Source organism: Ricinus communis, chromosome 9 (genome assembly GCF_019578655.1).
Source record: "Ricinus communis isolate WT05 ecotype wild-type chromosome 9, ASM1957865v1, whole genome shotgun sequence".
Classification (NCBI taxonomy): Eukaryota; Viridiplantae; Streptophyta; class Magnoliopsida; order Malpighiales; family Euphorbiaceae; genus Ricinus; species Ricinus communis.
This window is the reverse complement of record NC_063264.1, coordinates 680,046-697,403: the sequence shown is the minus strand read 5'-3', so window position 1 is coordinate 697,403 and position 17,358 is coordinate 680,046. Positions and strand designations below refer to the sequence as shown.

Here is a 17,358-nt window from a genome sequence, read left to right as displayed (position 1 = left end):
GCAGCAGTTTCAGAATAGTAAAATACATATCTCTAGAACTCAAAGTAATTAATATTAAGTTATATAATATTATATATGCCAAGAGACTTATCTCTTACTCAGTAAATAAATTTATTTCATTTTTATTTATTAAAAAAGATAATATAAAATTAGTTTAACTTGTTAAATAAGTAGCAAGTTATTAGATTAAAATAATTAAACAATTGTCTAAAAGAGTGTTCAAGGGAGAATATTGCTAGTATTTATCTTTTTAAATTATTAATTTTTTACTCACGTGTGCTGCACGTAATTGAACTCATTTACAATAAAAGATAAAATAGTTACTAAATTTAGAATAATAAATACTATTAATTTGAAAATTGCATAAACCTTAAATTATAATTGGTTCATCTAGATTTTATTTTTAAAATTAATTCATTCATTTTATATCCATATTGCATTAGTTGAGTTAATTTTTAATTCATTAAATAATTAAAATTCATGGTCTTATAATTCAGATTAAATTTATACTAACATTAATAATTTATCATTAATAAGTTGATACATTATCAACCAAAATGAAAATTTTATTTCTCCAAACATTTCATCATATGTTTGTTCGGTAAATTTGAATCATTCAATTTAAATAGCCATGATCTCCTAAATTAATATTTATTTCACAAATATATCGTATATTTTTTATTTATCTATATTATATGCGATAATATGTACTGTAAGATAATTCTACCACACTTTTTTGCAATGTGTAAGTAGAAATAATTCATTTGGTGCTATGTCACAATAAAAAATACACATCGAAAGAGTTTCCATTTATAGCTAGATATATATATACATAGTCCACTTGATACAAATTCCTAATGCACAAATTGTAAGAGTTTCTATCAATGAAATTAAAGAATCATTCATTATTAACATTCAATATAATCTAAATTACTTTTGTGATTTTATCTATTTTTAAATAAAATTTATAATTGGGTTGACATTCTAAAATATTGACTCAATTTCTTTACTTTTAGACCCAAAAAAATATAAGATTTAATATAAATTATTAACGTTATTTAATATCTTCTCAAACTTTGAATTGATCATATTACTTTTTTAATTGGTCAATATCCACATATTTGTTCAATTTAAAGAATTTAAAATCATTTGATGTTAGTCAAAATATAAATTTATTAGTATTTTATAAGATAGATTTAGTATTGATTTTATTTCTCTTAAAAAAATTAGTATTCATTTATTAAATGTCAATGGTTTGATTTTTAGTGATATATAGTTTGTACGAATATGTGGATTTATTACATAATTACTTTACTGATTCTATCTTGATTATAATTTTTTTATAAAATAATATTATATTATATTGGTATTTACAATTGTTCTCGATAATTAAATTTTATATTTATAAATTAAATCATAGTTGAGACTGATTATTTAATTTTACTTAAGTAGCTAGTCTTTTAGACAATTATTAATTTTCACATTGTAAATAATAAAATAATTATTAAATCTAGATGGAATAGATGTAAAGATTTTATATAATCTTATAAGATAGAATTTAAATCAAACCCGATGACCAGTTGAACATGTCTAATATCTATTATACTATAAACCTTAAATAATTTAACAATTTAATGCTTATAATTTTTGTTTTCCTTTTAAGAACAAAAATATAAGATTTTTCTTTATATGCTATTAGTTAATGCATGACATATTATTTTTATTTTATTTTTTTCATTTCTTTCCTTTCGACACACATATATAGATACATGTCTACTTTTTACAATTAAGTAAAATTGATATTCTATATATTAAGTTTGATATATAATATTTTTCATTGTCTTTTCTTTCTTTTTTTGATAGAATCTAGTTTTTTTTTTTTAATCTTAGTATCCTATTTCTACATAAAATTTATCCTTATACTACTATTATTTATTATGTTTTATATTAAATTAGTAAAAAACCATATTGATAACAACACTAATTATAAAGCTCTTTCAGTAAATTTATCCGTTGTCCCCTCTTTTACACTTTTAAGTATGTTACAATATGATATAAAATTGGGTCATTATGCTAATAGTACCATTGGCGTGATAAGCAAAATTACCCGAGCCACTACTTTTTAGGTTGAAAATACCGTAATCATATATGTCAGAACCGTTTATGTAGATGTCAAATATAGACACAACGACGACGACAACGGCAATTAATAAGAAGAAAAAGAAAAAAGATAAGAGTAACAACAATAATGAGAATAACAATAATAATTTGCAAGGTCAAGGTTGCAATACTTGATCATTTTTACCGCTGTCACTTTTAGGTTCTCATTTCTTAAAATTTTTGGTGTATTAGTTAGTGGATTAGGGTAAAGAAAATCTATTATTAATAGAGTGTTTTTTTACATTTCATATATATATATATATATATATAAGCATTCTCATTCATGGAAGTGTATGGAGTTCTATGACTATTTGATGCAATATAACATTCTAATTATTTTGCTTTGTTACTCGATTCCCAACAATTTTAGTATCAAAACTGGTTTAGGTTCATTTAGGGCATGTGATAGAATTAAAAGTTGTCTTTGAAGAGAGTGAACACCATAACTACTAATGGAAGTATGTCATAATCCATCATTCTCATCTTCAAATGAGAATGTTATGAGTATATGCTGATACTGATACTGATACTTGATAAAGAGATCTAAACCTATGTAATGAGCTTGACAACATAGGAAAGAGCACATATACCTGAAATTTATCGTAGACCAACATTCCATATTGGTTACAGTTATTATAAAGGTAGAACACCCGAATGTGGTCTTTATAGAATAAACTGCAAGAATTTACCACTAAAATTTGTCTTTTGAGTATCTTATTAGGTTTTTGCTCGAATAAAAAAAAAAAAGAATGGAAATAATTTGAGTTGTTTAGAAATTAAATCCATGCATCTTCTTATAAACATATCATTCGGAAAAATTCAAATAAGGCGCTTCTCCAATGGTTAAGGAACATGTAGTACTTGGGAATGGTAAATTTTCAGGCAGCCAAAGTGATTCCCCGAATGAATTTAAAGATGCTCTGCTGCTGAAGATGCATTTTGTATACTTTAGTTATTTATTTCTTTTAAATTGTTTATGCATTTGTTATTGGTTGCAATAAAATTTCTCTTTTGATGATTGCAGAAAGAAAAATCAAAACTAAATATCATTTCCAGAATTCATGATGGACATACCAAGACCACTTAAATGTCAGGTTAATTGAAACAATAACTAAAGTTGCATGCATTCTTCTTTCTCTTGCATAGACCTTAAAGAAATCATGTATGTCTCTATTTCTGGAAGAAACGATTACACTCTGGAAAGGCAAGCAGGAAATTGGAGATGATCAGCGGTGACAATGCCTGCTCCCGTATGACAAAATGATATCTTTCTATCAATGAATATATAATTCTCTTCTCATCTACTTCTTCCAAAATACCTGCAACCCCACCACGAGAAGAACCAGTGATCCAAAAAGTCAGAAAAGGAATTGCAAAGACACATTTGTTAATTCAACCACATGACTACTAGATGCAGCAAAACTAAGTGCCCGAGTCAGAATGTAATGGAGTTTAGCTAATTCCTAAAATGGTTGAATTACCTTAGCTGATTCCTAACTATTGCATTTTGAACACAAGTAATAGAACGACACAGAAACAGTCTTACCCAATTCAATATCATGATCTTGATCTTCCAAATCCCCCTCTTCAACATCTATTCCATTATCCAAGGCCACTGCTGCTTTTGCATATCTTTCTAGAAACTCTTCTTCAGTTTCTTCACGTTCATCATCCTCAGAATCCTAATCACAGAAAAAGAAAAGTTTAGATTTCCAGATAATGAAAGCAAGAAAGTTGATGAAATGATGCGCTTGATGGACACAGCCCGATCTCCACAAAAGTCCTATTTAGCTCTAACCATCAAAGCAAATCACTAATGCTCCTGGCTTGGGCAAAAAGTGATCTCTGTGTTTCTTTCAGTGTACGGAATGAATGGTGGTGCTGAGAAGACACCATATGGCATTCCTTAAAAAATATATGCAGAAGAAAAAGGTAATCTGAAAATCAAACCTCATCATCATAGTCATCTTCATCTTCTTCTTCATCATCTTCAGCTTCTGCATTGCTTTCTTCCTCTTTCGTTTCTTCTTGCACTTCTTTCACCCGTACTGATGCCTCCATCAATGAATTAAAGCAATCACCTAACGAACAACCACCTGAATTCTCTTGTCCTAAAAGCCGCTCAGTTATCTTTGCTAGTGTCATGACTGAGAAGTAAAATAAACAAATATTTAGCAGTATGTAATTTCATGTCAGCTTATAAATATAGCAGTTTTTCTCTTCTGAGCTGAGGCCAAACTGAAACTATTCTGTAACTAAAAGTAAAGAACTGGTATCAAGCTGCAGCATTATCAATAGGTATGTGGATTTTGCCTCAACATTGATACAATATCTGAATCAATAAGCATGCAACTTCTGGCTCATATTGATTCTCAGACAAATCCGCCATTTAATCAAATTTACAGATAAGACAGCAAGTACAGCAGGAAGGTAGAAAGTACCCATATAGATTTACATGTTTAGAATTGTAAGAAAGCTTCCTTAGTTTTAAGAAACAAAGAAACAATCACCAACCTGCCAACTTTATCTCAGATTTTTCCACCAGACCACGTTCAGAAGAACCAGTGCAGACAGATGCAAGTGCAGATCCCCAAATTGCAAAGCCTCCCTTCACATCTTTCTCCAAAATCCCCTCCACAATATCAGGACAACTCAAATAGCATGATGATATAACAAGCAGCAAAGGCTTCCAGAGCGAACAAGGCTTGCTTTGAATTTCCTTGAAATGAGAAAATGCAGCTTGACAAAAAGAAATTGTTAGTGACTGCTTCACTTCTGTTTCAGTTGGGTAACATGGGACATGTAGTAGCATATGGACACACGAGCAAGCCCTCCATGTTGCAGATGGATACTGTAGAATGGCCTCGCTAACAAAAGCACCAATGCCTTCAATAATAGATTGTGGTGGCACAGGCGGAGAAGGAGGTGAAGGCATCTGTCTAGTGATGAAATTCTTCAGCCCATACTTACTGTTTAGGTTAACAACTTCCTTAATGCAGTCAAAGATTGATAGATCTTCGGATTCTTCCCAGGCATGCCAGTCAGCAATCAGATCAGCCCAAACTAACAATAACTCAGATAGCTTAAGTTGTAGAATTACATCACTTCCGGTAACAGAAAGCATAATGGAATGCAGCAGGGTTGATGAATCATCTATACATGTTGGAGTTGGAGAAATCTGACCTTCTCGATCCTCCTTATCAAATTCCAAGCAGGAGTAAGTTTTATGAAACAAATTGTTGCACAAAGTTTTCACTGTCAGACAGCAAAGGCAGAATAGAAAGAGCAAATATTCACAATTTTAAAATTTATAAACTTACTCCAAAATTGGACCCAATGAGGTAAACTTTCCAGAAAAAAGAAAAAGAAAACGGGAAAAAAATAACTAAAGTGAGCTAAGGAGTATCTTATGAAATTTATACCAAAGATTGATTCATAATGTATGGTAGGACACCCAAAGAACATAATTCTGGCCTGTTCTGATAATCTGTCGAAAATATATTAGATAAAGAAAACTCAAGTAAATTAAACCAAACAGTGCTCTGTCTAATGCATGCATGCATGTTTACTAGATACAGTGGAGTTCCTTCCTAGTGCAAGGGAAAGAAGTTGGACTAACCGCTGGATGCAAGGGCACAAGCCAAGTCCATTGCAACAAAGCCGACAAAGCTTTACCAATGACAGCTCGACCAGATGCCAGTTTTTCACTTGATTCAATCTGTTCAATCTCTTCAGGCAAGAAGTTCTCCCAGGACTGAGCCATTACTGCTAATGTTGCAAAGCCCCTTTCAACCACCTATAACTCATAAAGTCAGTTCATAAACAGAACCCCAGTTCAAACATTAATAAATAAGTTGAGGCACCACTTTCATAATTTCATAATCCTGCAAGGATCCTGAATTCCACAGTTGGACTGAACAAAGTATCTATATCTGTGCATTTATACAATTGTACACATGCTTTGGGAATGTAAACCCACAATTTATCAACTGATCCAAATATGTACATACTTTGAAGCAACTGACCACCTAATGAGCGGGAACCCAAATCTTTTTCAGCAAATGACTAATGTGTAGACACACAGGATGTAATTATATCCTTGAGCAAAGCCAGTTAATCAAAGCAAGTGAAATGGAAGGAAAAAAGTTAGCGAGGTTAACAGATCCAGTATTCCAAAATTTTACCCATCACAAGATTTTGCTCATAATCCAACAAACTCTGTCAGGCAATGGCCTGCTGTAAATCTTGAGGGCAGCTACCTCATAGAAAATGAGGGCTATGATGATCACCACAAGCATGCTTAATGCCAAATGATAACAGTCTTTGTGTAGTGCTGCAGATGATAATAGAAAGAAATGCTATGGAATCAGTATCTTATCTAGAATTGTTCTTTGGATCTTTATTTCTACTCCATCCAGACAAAGCCTATCAAATTATAAGCCAAAATTTGGTATGCCATGAGTGCTACTTTTATACTGTGATAAGTAGAAGTTGAAATAATAAAAAATTTATTGACAGACTAGCCTCAGGAATTAATACTTACTTGAGGCCATGACTCCAGACCAGGATGCATAAACTTCAAGAGTACTCCAACTAATGATGAAACTATGTATGGAATATGATCTGCAATATTTTCATCACCAGCTTCCACCACAGTGCTCAGAAGCTGAAACAAAACTGAAGTCTCCTCCTCTTCAATATCTATTCTACTAATCACAACTTGAAGAAGAGGAAGCCACTCAGGCGGTAGATATTCATTCTGAACAAAACATACATAAGTAGGAGGTAAGAAACCAGAATCACAAAGTAAATGCGGCTTGCACAACCATAAAGTTTATTTGGACGCCTACTTCAAGAAGCTCAACTATTGCCCCAGCCGCAGAAACCCGAACAGGATAGCAAGAAGTATCTTCATTATCCGGCATTGCAAGTGCCTTCAGCAATGAGGAATACACATCTGCCTTCATCTCCTGAAAACAAGGCAGAAGTTTCTAAAAGAGTAAAACCAAAAACTAGATAGCATTTATATTTAACTTAGATAAGTCTTAATAATCCCAAACTAGTTCTAATCAGCTGCATGAAACTGTTTCCACTATTCCACCCGCTTGAAGAATCAATAATATTTCAATGATAAAAAAGAATATTGCAGTATCATCAAAATTATAAGCAAAAATGAGGTAGCAAGCAAATGCTCAGATAATTTTGCATCAACAGAAGGAATGACATGAGAAAGAGACTGCCTCACTTCTGATAGACAGGATGCTAGCTCCCCAAGAACCCAATTTGCAGCAGCAACCAGATATGGTGAGGTTAAGGACACTGTATACAATGGTAGCAATCGATTGCAAACCAAAAGAGTTACATATCCAGGTTTTTGCTCTTTTAGAAACTGTAGTCAAATGGCATAAGAAGAAAACATTAATTGTAGATTCTTATCAAACAGCAGTTTCACTAATGACTGAATAAATGGGATAATGTTCCCTTACATCTTGCAGGCCACCATATGCCATTAGAACCCCAAAATAACTGTTGTTGATAATGCAACAAACAGAATGAGAACAGTTAACGAGTTTGAAGAAAAGAAAGTAAACTAAGAATGTCTAAGCAAAAAGAAGAAAATAATATTGGCAGACATTTCAAGGTTGACAATTACAGTTATTTCTAGAAGTTGTGGGTTTCAAATGTTACATTTTACCTTTTCTCCATTCTTTTCATTGTTGCATTAATTGAACTTCATATGTTATATATTGCAGTAGGAAATACTTCTTGGAGAAATTGTCGTGAACTTACTCATTTATGATTCTTGCTTTCAATGCATCAGCATCAGAGGGAACGGGAAACTTAGACAAATATGGAAGGACCAACAAGTCCCCCATAGAACACCGCTGGTTATCTCTCTTGTTCTTTTCACCCTTCTTACGCTTAGAGGATGCGACTGAACCATTATGAGAGGTTGCCGTAGGAGGTCCCTGTAAACATTAGAAGACAATTTAAGCGATCATTCATTGAAAAATTTGCAAGTGATAATGTAAAAAGGATATGGAGTACAAACTTTCGACATTGAAATAACACCAAGTAGATTTATTGCACTTTTCCTAGCTGTAAACAGATCCTCCCTCCATCCGGAAATTTCTTCCTATATATGCACAAATAGTGATGATATAATAACTAGAAAAATGGTGAATGTACCACTTAGATAATAATTAATTGCCATACAAGTTCTGATGGAAGATTCTTTCGTATGTACTCTTCTGCATCTCCCTCCCACTCTGAGATATCCTACTTGTGAACACCACAATAAGGAAAGATAATAGGAATAGGTCAACTAATCTGTAATTACCTTGAAAGAACTTTTCAAGAAGAGGTTTCGTTTCAGAAATTACACCTTCTCGTTCAGCACTAGCACTGGGAAGATTGCAGAATCCAACAAAGATGAAAAGTAGGGTGATACCAATCTCCATCCCTGTTCCCAGTTAAACTGAGTCTTAGATAGAGACTAGTATTTAAACGAGGAACATCCAGTGGTCCACATACTAAACAGAAAGCCCTTGACTTTCATCAGTTAAGTTTATAATTAATAAAGACTCTGAATAATACTAAGGCAATAAGAATAACTCCAATATAGATTAAATCAAAAGAGCATGGTTTAAATTACCGGGCCTGTCTCCAGGATGTGGGAAATTACGTCAAAAGCTAATGAGATAATTCTTTCTGACAGGAATTCAAGCCTCTGCACATGAAGATTATAGCTTCAAGTTCTAATGTGGTCAAGAAAGCAGTAATGGGGACAGGAAACAAGCAATAAACTAAAACCCAGGCTGAAGGTTATAAAAAATATTCAAGCCACCAACATTCAATGGAACAATAAAATAAAAGAAACATATTAAAAATTGTAATCTTAGAGAACACATGTAGACATGCATGTGTGTGTGTGCATATATACATGTATTCATATTGAAAAGCTTCAAAATGAAGTTTTGAATCATAAATGGATGCCAGCTACCAAGCAAATATTGTTAACAAACTCTTACGAATTAAAAGAAAAATTTACACTGATATATGTGCTGTTTCTGGCAATCCTCAGAGCACAGTTAAGGATGTCCGGCATTAACCTAAAAAAGGGAAATGTCAAGAAGGGATAATACTTAAAGCCTGATCTTTTAAAAAAATAATAAACGATAAAAAAAGAGAGGTACTACTCTAGATTACTTGTCAGAATATTTGCGATGTCGGGTAACTAGAGCAGAAAATATGAGCAAACTCCTTTTTCCAGTCTTTAGTCTTAGCCGGTGCCCATCTTCTGAAGTAACACCGCGATCAAAGCTCAAGGAATCAAGAAGTCCAGTCAAATTCCGGCACAATGAGGGTAGAGAAGGTACTAGTGCAGATGGCATATGTGACCTAACCTATAAACAAGGTGCAAAATTGGGCAAGTAGACATGAAATAATATGCAAGAGAACATAGTATGCAATTTTGAGTTTATTTTGTAAAGTAGAACACTTAGAAAAAAATGAATGTTATGGATATTTAGCTGCTGCTACCCATTAGCCTAGCAGCAAACACACACATCAGACAGACTCGCACCCAATTGGGATCTCCATATATTATTTTTTTATGCATGCATTAAGAAAAACAGATAATAGAAACCATCTAGGGAGGAATTAGAATGGTGCAAACACAGAAGGCCTACAACGAAAATCATGACACCCATCAAGCGATAGAATATATTTGAAAACATGATATGTACTTCATTTTTGCTTGAAATCTAGATAAATCCAAACATAGTATCTGTACACTGAACTCCAGGTTGTCACTTTCATAAGGACGCACAAAGTAACAGGATATTACCTAAGAAACCATGAAATTGAGAAACCATGCAACTTTTCGGAACTTCAATTACCGAATGAAACATCAGTTGTTGGAGCTACATGTATAAAACTAAGGTCTTAAATCCTATATTTCTTTTTAGTTTGATACTAATAAAACTTTTAATTTAAAAAAGAAATGAATGACTATAAAAATAAATAATTAATCCCAGATTTTCAACTCCATTTAATTTCCTTAAGCAATAAAATTGACTTACAGTGAAATGTATGGATTTGCATATAATGAGAAGGAAATTCTCCACTTCCAGATCTGGCCTACCGTTGGTGGATAATGCCTGTTTCATGAACCACATAATCATTACAGAAGCCAATGCAAAATGGGTCACTATGGATTGACATCATATAAGCACAAAGAAAGAACGGAAAAAACAGAACCTTATCAATGAGCTGATGGAAAACAGCTAAGATAGGTACAAGAATTTCTTTTGTAATTAGCTCTAATTGCGGTGGCACCGGCTCCTTAGCAACTTTAGGGTTTAGAAAATACTGCCAGAGATGATAAACATATATTAAGCATCAAACAAAAAGAAGTTGATCTTAATCATCACATTGATGTCCACTAATTATCATGACATACTAAACGAAGTACCTGGAAAGGTCTGACAAGGGCTCGGAGAAGTGTGAGGGAATTAATAGTATTCCACTGACAATTTGCATTATTGTTAATAAGATTACTATTAGAAATCGCAGACCGCAGATCAGGTACAAGTTCAGGCCAACAATTCTTCTCAACAAACTCAGCAACAACAATGATTCGGAACTGCCGAGCAATAATAATAAGTAACGGCAACAAAAGAAAAGAGACATTTGATTAAGAAACGAAAACACTCATAATTTATGTGTTACCACTTCAACTAAGACTTTTAGAACTGCAGACTCCACTTGAAGTGAAGTTTGCAAAAGGTGATCCTTGAACTCTTTACTAACTTTCGAATTCGGACCATCATTATTGATGTTTCTCCTAGTGAAATTCTTAAGGTATGTAGCAGCAGCAACTCTTTGACCTTGAGTTTCACCTCCTAATTAATTTCAAATAAAGTGCAATCAAGCAAGAATTACTGAACTGTGGATTAAAAAATTGAATAGTTCTTTGAGTTGAATTGAGCAAAGCTTTTCTTTACCAGTGGCTACAGAGAGGAGGGAGTAGGGGAACTGAGGGAGGAGAGAAAGGCGATCCAGAGATTCTGCAGCCGTACGAACGACGTTGACATCGGGATTAAGCGTGTTGTTTAGCAACTGAGCAATTTGAAACACCTCCATTTTGCTGTTTTTGGGTGGTCACTCTGCCGGTAGTCCGGTATTGGATACTGAGAACCCTAATATGGTTGTTGGAAAGAAAAATGGGAAAAAGAAAAAGCGTGAGAACTTATTGCGCGGGAAAAAATAACAGTCCTTAACGGAGCTTAACACCGATTAAAAAAAAGGTGAGTGCAAAAAAGGTCTCACCTGGAGATGCGGGGTATCGAACCCCGTACCTCTCGCATGCAAAGCGAGCGCTCTACCGTTTGAGCTACATCCCCTAACCGAAGATGGTCCAAATGTTAATATGATCGAGACACGTGGAGACTAGGAGGAATTACCAATCACATGGATACGCAACAGCTCGGACCCTTAGCCACGATAGCTGCCACGTTCTCTTCATGCAAAGACCGTTCCCTTGTTTTTAATCCTCTTTCTGCTAGAAAATCACGACACAATGCACCAGGTTTTTGAAAGTTGAAAATGCCAGGCCTTACCCTGGGGGACACTATCCCCAATCTTGAAGTTGAAACCACTCATGGAATCATCAAGCTCCATGATTACATAGATACCTGGACCATTCTTTTTTCACACCCGGGTTATTGTCATATATGTTTTGCTTATATATGTTTTATGTATTATTTGCTTTTTCAATGGCCTTGATTCTAGAGCTTTTGCGTGCATGCAGGTGATTTCACGCCAGTTTGTACCACTGAACTTGGCAAGATGGCTGCTTACGCTCAAGAGTTTGCTAATAAAGGAGTGAAGTTATTGGGTTTGTCCTGCGATGATGTTCTTTCTCATGTTGAGTGGATCAAGGATATTGAAGCATACACTGTGAGCTTCTGTTTATTTTTGGGGTTTTCAGAAATTAATGGAATACTTGTCACTTATGCCCTGTCTAAATGTATCTGCAGCCTGGAAGCAAAGTGACGTATCCAATTATCGCGGATCCTAGCCGTCAACTCATTCACCAACTTAACATGGTAGATGCAGATGAGAAAGACGACTCAGGAAAAAATGTTCCATCCCGAGCTCTGCATATTGTAGGTCCCGACAAGAAGGTAAATAGGTTCGTAAATTAATATGAATAATGAATTCAAGGAAATTAAAGTAATCAGTTAATCATAAATGTTTTGCTTGCACAACACAGATCAAGCTGAGCTTTCTTTATCCAGCAAGTACCGGCAGGAACATGGATGAGGTGATGAGGGTCGTGGAGTCCTTGCAGAGGGCAGCAAAGCATAAGATTGCAACCCCTGCCGACTGGAAACCAGGAGATCCGGTGGTCATATCTCCTAGTGTGTCAACTGATGAGGCCAAAAAGATGTTTCCTCAGGGCTACAAAACTGTTGACCTCCCTTCGGAGAAGGGATACTTGCGCTTCACCAATGTCGACTAAAATATTTCCTTTTGCTTAAATGGAGAACGCAGGTGGCCTAGCTTTTATAATTACCTTTCTCATGGTGTTTGTATCGTCCGTCTATGTATACTTGTAGAAGTATGTTCTTTCTGTCTCTGCTAGTAACAAAATTGTAACTCTCCCCTGTGAAAATCCTGTATCCGGCTACTGTTACCTATTAACAGTAAAAATAACTTTTGGTCGATTGTTCATAGTATTTTTCTTTAACTGTTATCAGAGGACTTTTTGATCAACCGTCCCTTCTGGCCTATGGCTTTTATGACCATCTCGCTTTTTAGCTGGATTCAACAATCCTTATTCTAGTGTGAATCTTGATCATTCTTGGACCAGAATGTCAAGAGCAGTGGCCGTTAGCCGCTGATCACTTGTTTCAAAGTCGAGACATGAGCTTATCCTAGTGTGAATCTTGATCATTCCAGTAGCCATTAGTACCTGATCAGTTGTTTCAAATTCCAGAGATGAGCTCCCCTCAATTAATTAGGGGCATAGTCAGGACTGACAATTGCAAGCTTCAAGTTCAATATTAACTAAACAATATTATATTATCATATGGATTAAACGGTGTGATGCATAAGAATGAGTGGCTAGGTACGTAATGCGCAAAAATGGAGCCCGAAGTCGTGTAAGTGGTCATTACAGCCGTGGGGCCACTATGTTTGAAAAATGAGAGCCAATTAGCCCACTTTTCTTCTGGATCACAGTACTGGACTGTCTCAACAGTCAAAAAGTTGTCATTTTCCTTTTGAGTAAATCTCGGAGAAGGCATCAACTCCAACCTTCTTTTGTTAGAACCGATGGATCCAAAGTGATTGATCTTTCTGTCTTCCACTACCACAAATCCTCTCTCTCTAGTCCTAAAATTTTCAACACATTAGCTCTCTCACCATACTCTCACGCATTGAATGGTTTTTGAAATACAATTAGTAAAGACAATGGATCCTTTAATGTTGCTGTCGCCACTTACATTCTTCAGTCTCATACTCACAACCTTAACGCTTCAATCACTACCATCCCTTGCTCTCACTTCTTGCAGAACCTCTTGCGGCAGAGTCGACATACGCTACCCATTCGGCGTGGACGATGGCTGCGGGGCACCCCAGTTTCGCGGCATGTTTAACTGCAGCAATGACTTGTTCTTTATAACACCTTCAGGTAGCTACAAAGTGCAACAGATTGACTATGAAAAGAAAACAATCGAAGTATATGATCCTGCAATGTCTACATGCTCTATTCTCCAGCCTCACCATGACTTTGTCATGTCAGACATACAATCTTCTATGATTCCACCAACTCCAGACACTGTCTTTGCTCTCCTTAATTGCTCTATCGACTCTCCAGTTCTTAACCACTACAAGAATCTCTGTTTCAACTTCTCTGGCCATTCTTGTGATGAGCTTTATGGCTCGTGCAACGCATTCAGAGTGTTCCATTTGCTAACCAACAGTTCTCCGCCGTGCTGTTTTACTGGATATGATACAGTGAGGTACATGAGCATGAATATTTTGGACTGCACACATTATACTACTGTGGTGAATACTGATAATTTGAAGGGTATTGGTCCCTTAGATTGGGTATATGGCATCAAATTGTCGTATAGTATGCCGGATACTGGATGCGAACGGTGCTCGCAGTCTGGCGGTACCTGTGGATTTGACACTGAGACAGGAGGAATGCTCTGTCTTTGCTCTTCTTCCACTAATGCTACTAGAGAATGTGGTAAGCGTAGTGACTTCAATTTGTTTTTCTCTTCTCTGAGAATTAAGTTTATAATGTGAGCTAATTAATTAAATTCATGGCTGCTTCTTATAGTCTGTTTTCTGTTTCAGCTGCAGGAAGTATTACAGCTGGGGTTGGAAGCAGCCATTCTCCATGGAGGCTTTTTCATGTACTAGTTGTATTGGTTTTGGGTGTAATTGTGATTTTGTAACTGTATTTGTCACTGGACTATTCGCTCAGGGGACTGCTTTTTTCCTTTTTAGTTTATTTTCCATTGTTGACCGAGAGTGTTCAGTAGTTATGCATTAAATATGTAGATATAGAATGCAGCAGAAGAAGAAGCAAACAAAGAGGGAAAAATAAAACTTATAACAAACATGATCAACAAGGCTAGTTTAAGGTTTTGAAAAACAATGCTACAAGTAATTTGCCATGAAGGAGAAGTAAGAGGATTACTCTTCCTTTTACAAATCATATTTTTCAATGAGTGTTTTAGGGAAGTAGTTAAAAATAAAATAAAATTACAAGAATTTAATATACTTTATAATTAATTATTTTTGTTTAGAATAAAAACTTTAGTTAATATCTAAAGGCGCATAGATGAGATAGTAAGAGTCTCTTCTAATTTAATCAAAGAAGTGGTGTTTGAGATTTTTTTTTTTTTTTTCAATCTTAATTAAGGTGCTACGTAGCCCTAGTTGTTGCTGAAGCTCCTCTTTGTTTCTTTCTTTGCCTCTAAAATTGCAGCTGCCTTGCTTCAATTTTAAGGATTGTTATATTCTGGACCCGGTTATACGATGCATCATGTACCCAGAACCAAACACATATGTGTGTTAATAGTCAATTAAGTTAAGCGTTTTCGTAATTGTAAAACTAAGTTTATAATATTATGATTAAATGTCTAATTAATTAAAGGACATAAACAGACTAACACCACAAACTTAAATTCATTGCAAGACACGTGAATTATTATACTTTAAAATAACTCTTTTACTACATTCTAATTTCTCATTTTATATTAAATACTACTAATAATTTTATTATTATATTTTATAGTTCTTTTCACATACATTTATTTTATTAATAATATGTGCTATATATTAAAGTTAAAATAATTTTAATCAACATAATTAGAAATAAATATAGAGAAAAGTAATTTTATATTTCTAGATATATAAATAATTTTATTTTTATTATTTTTGTCCTTTCTTAATTTAATTTCATCAATCGCCATTACAATTTAAATTTATAAAATGACTTGTAGACTAATATGTTATAAATTATAGATTCATCATATATATACTTGAGTTTTATAGATCATAGTCTATAAATTTATAAATTAAATAAAAATATATTCATATGTTAAAATAGGTTGATCAGTAAATGTTAATGAATATACAGTTTATCTTTAACGAACCTAACACTAGTAAAAGATGAATATGCATTTTACAGGTAATGAACCTAAAAGTCATATTAAATAAATCCGACACTAATAATAGATGCATATACACTTTATAAGTAATGAACCTGAACTAATAACATATGAATATACATTTTATAAGTAATGAAATGACACTAATAATAGATGAATATACACTTTCTAGATAATGAACTTAAAAGTTATATTTAGTAAATCTAACACTATACACTCTATAAATAATGAATTTGAAATTTACATTTAATAAACCTGAACTAATAACAAATGAATATACACTTTATAAGTAATGAACTTGAAGTTTATGTTTAATAAATCTAACACTAATAATAGATGAATACACACTTTATAAGTAATGTGCAAAAATTAAATTAATACAGGTTAAATAATAACAGGTTCATCACCAACAAATTATAATTTCATTAAACATACATTTGAGATTCATATAATATAATACATTTAACTTAAAAAAGTAGATTTATTGCTAATAATGACAATTATTTGAAAAAATATGATATATAAGCATTTTTTATTTTTTAATATTGTATTTTATAACAAATGTTAAAACTTAAAATTCATAAACTATTACTTAAATCTTTAATTTTTTAAATATAATATAATTAATATTTAATGTAAAATAAAGTCAATTTTAAAAATGAATGCTTAATAAAATTATTAATTACCAAATATCAAATATAAAACTATATTATGAAATTTATAATTAACTAGCTTGAGACATGACTATTTTATTATTCATAAAATCATATAAAATAAAATAAAAAACTAAATACGATTATGAAAATAAATAAATAAAAGATATTTAAAAAAATGGGTTACAAAACAAAATTTATCAATCCATCGCACGTGTTAAATGGCCCAGGAACACGCTGCTATATGTAGGAGCCTCCCCAAATTTAATTTAATTGGAGCTATGTGATTGAATAGTTAGATTTATAGGCCGAATTTTAAAAAACTTTAAATTTAAAGCCTACCTTTAACGGTGGGATGTCATTTTGTAACGTTGGATCTCCACTCTACTCTATTAGTCATAAAAGTTGTAGGAATATGATCATTGCCCAATACCTTTTTCCTTTTGGTTAAGCCGGTGATTGTCTTTTAATTTTATACCGTTTAAATTCCCATGTTAAAATTTATTATTACTGTCTTCCTATTATATTACAATAATTTTTTTACTAATTAGTAATTATTATTTGACAAAATGTGTCTCAGAAAACATTGAAAACAATATTAGCACAAATAAAGGTATGATTAATTACACTTTGGCTAACAGTTTGATTGGATGATGAAATGAACAGTAAGTTACTGTTTAAAATGTTAATATTTGGCTCATTCTTAAACAAAGGTTGAAAATGAAAATGTTAATTCTAATTTAGGAAGAATTATAAAATATTAAAGAGTTGTGGGCCATTTTTGTAAAAAGGAATAAGTTCAAATTGAAAATGGGCGGTCTGGTTTCGAACTTTCAAGTTCAGCCGCT

General features: G+C 33.2%; 3 protein-coding genes and 1 non-coding gene across 5 annotated transcripts; 2 read left to right on the top strand and 2 right to left on the bottom strand.

Moving 5' to 3' along the window:
• Positions 1–3,178: 3,178 nt before the first annotated feature.
• LOC8261321 lies at positions 3,179–11,630 on the bottom strand. Its single transcript, XM_048378925.1, has 22 exons — positions 11,494–11,630; positions 11,169–11,363; positions 10,894–11,066; positions 10,637–10,807; positions 10,423–10,533; positions 10,245–10,322; positions 9,370–9,566; positions 9,212–9,272; positions 8,816–8,890; positions 8,546–8,623; positions 8,377–8,439; positions 8,213–8,296; positions 7,951–8,129; positions 7,647–7,686; positions 7,406–7,549; positions 7,011–7,130; positions 6,704–6,919; positions 5,780–5,956; positions 4,675–5,356; positions 4,111–4,307; positions 3,707–3,842; positions 3,179–3,479 (listed from the first exon to the last, which is right to left on the bottom strand). The coding sequence occupies exons 2-22, from the start codon at positions 11,305–11,307 to the stop codon at positions 3,331–3,333; spliced, it is 3,270 nt and encodes a 1,089-aa protein (XP_048234882.1). The 5' UTR covers positions 11,308–11,363; positions 11,494–11,630; the 3' UTR covers positions 3,179–3,330.
• TRNAA-UGC lies at positions 11,495–11,567 on the bottom strand. Its single transcript has one exon. It is a non-coding gene; the product is annotated as a tRNA-Ala (tRNA).
• Positions 11,631–11,717: 87 nt separating the features above from the next.
• LOC8262608 (1-Cys peroxiredoxin) lies at positions 11,718–12,900 on the top strand. Its single transcript, XM_002519251.3, has 4 exons — positions 11,718–11,884; positions 11,975–12,123; positions 12,204–12,350; positions 12,440–12,900. The coding sequence occupies exons 1-4, from the start codon at positions 11,770–11,772 to the stop codon at positions 12,686–12,688; spliced, it is 660 nt and encodes a 219-aa protein (XP_002519297.1). The 5' UTR covers positions 11,718–11,769; the 3' UTR covers positions 12,689–12,900.
• A 138-nt stretch (positions 12,901–13,038) lies between these two features.
• LOC8261323 lies at positions 13,039–14,706 on the top strand. Of its 2 annotated transcripts, XM_048378926.1 has the most exons (3): positions 13,039–13,861; positions 13,973–14,425; positions 14,536–14,706. In XM_048378926.1, exons 1-3 carry the CDS (start codon positions 13,612–13,614, stop codon positions 14,634–14,636), a joined length of 804 nt encoding a protein of 267 aa, XP_048234883.1. In that variant the 5' UTR covers positions 13,039–13,611; the 3' UTR covers positions 14,637–14,706. The 2 variants fall into 2 exon arrangements, with proteins under 2 accessions (XP_048234883.1, XP_002519298.2); XM_002519252.4 differs by having other exon boundaries at positions 13,039–14,425.
• Positions 14,707–17,358: the final 2,652 nt, after the last annotated feature.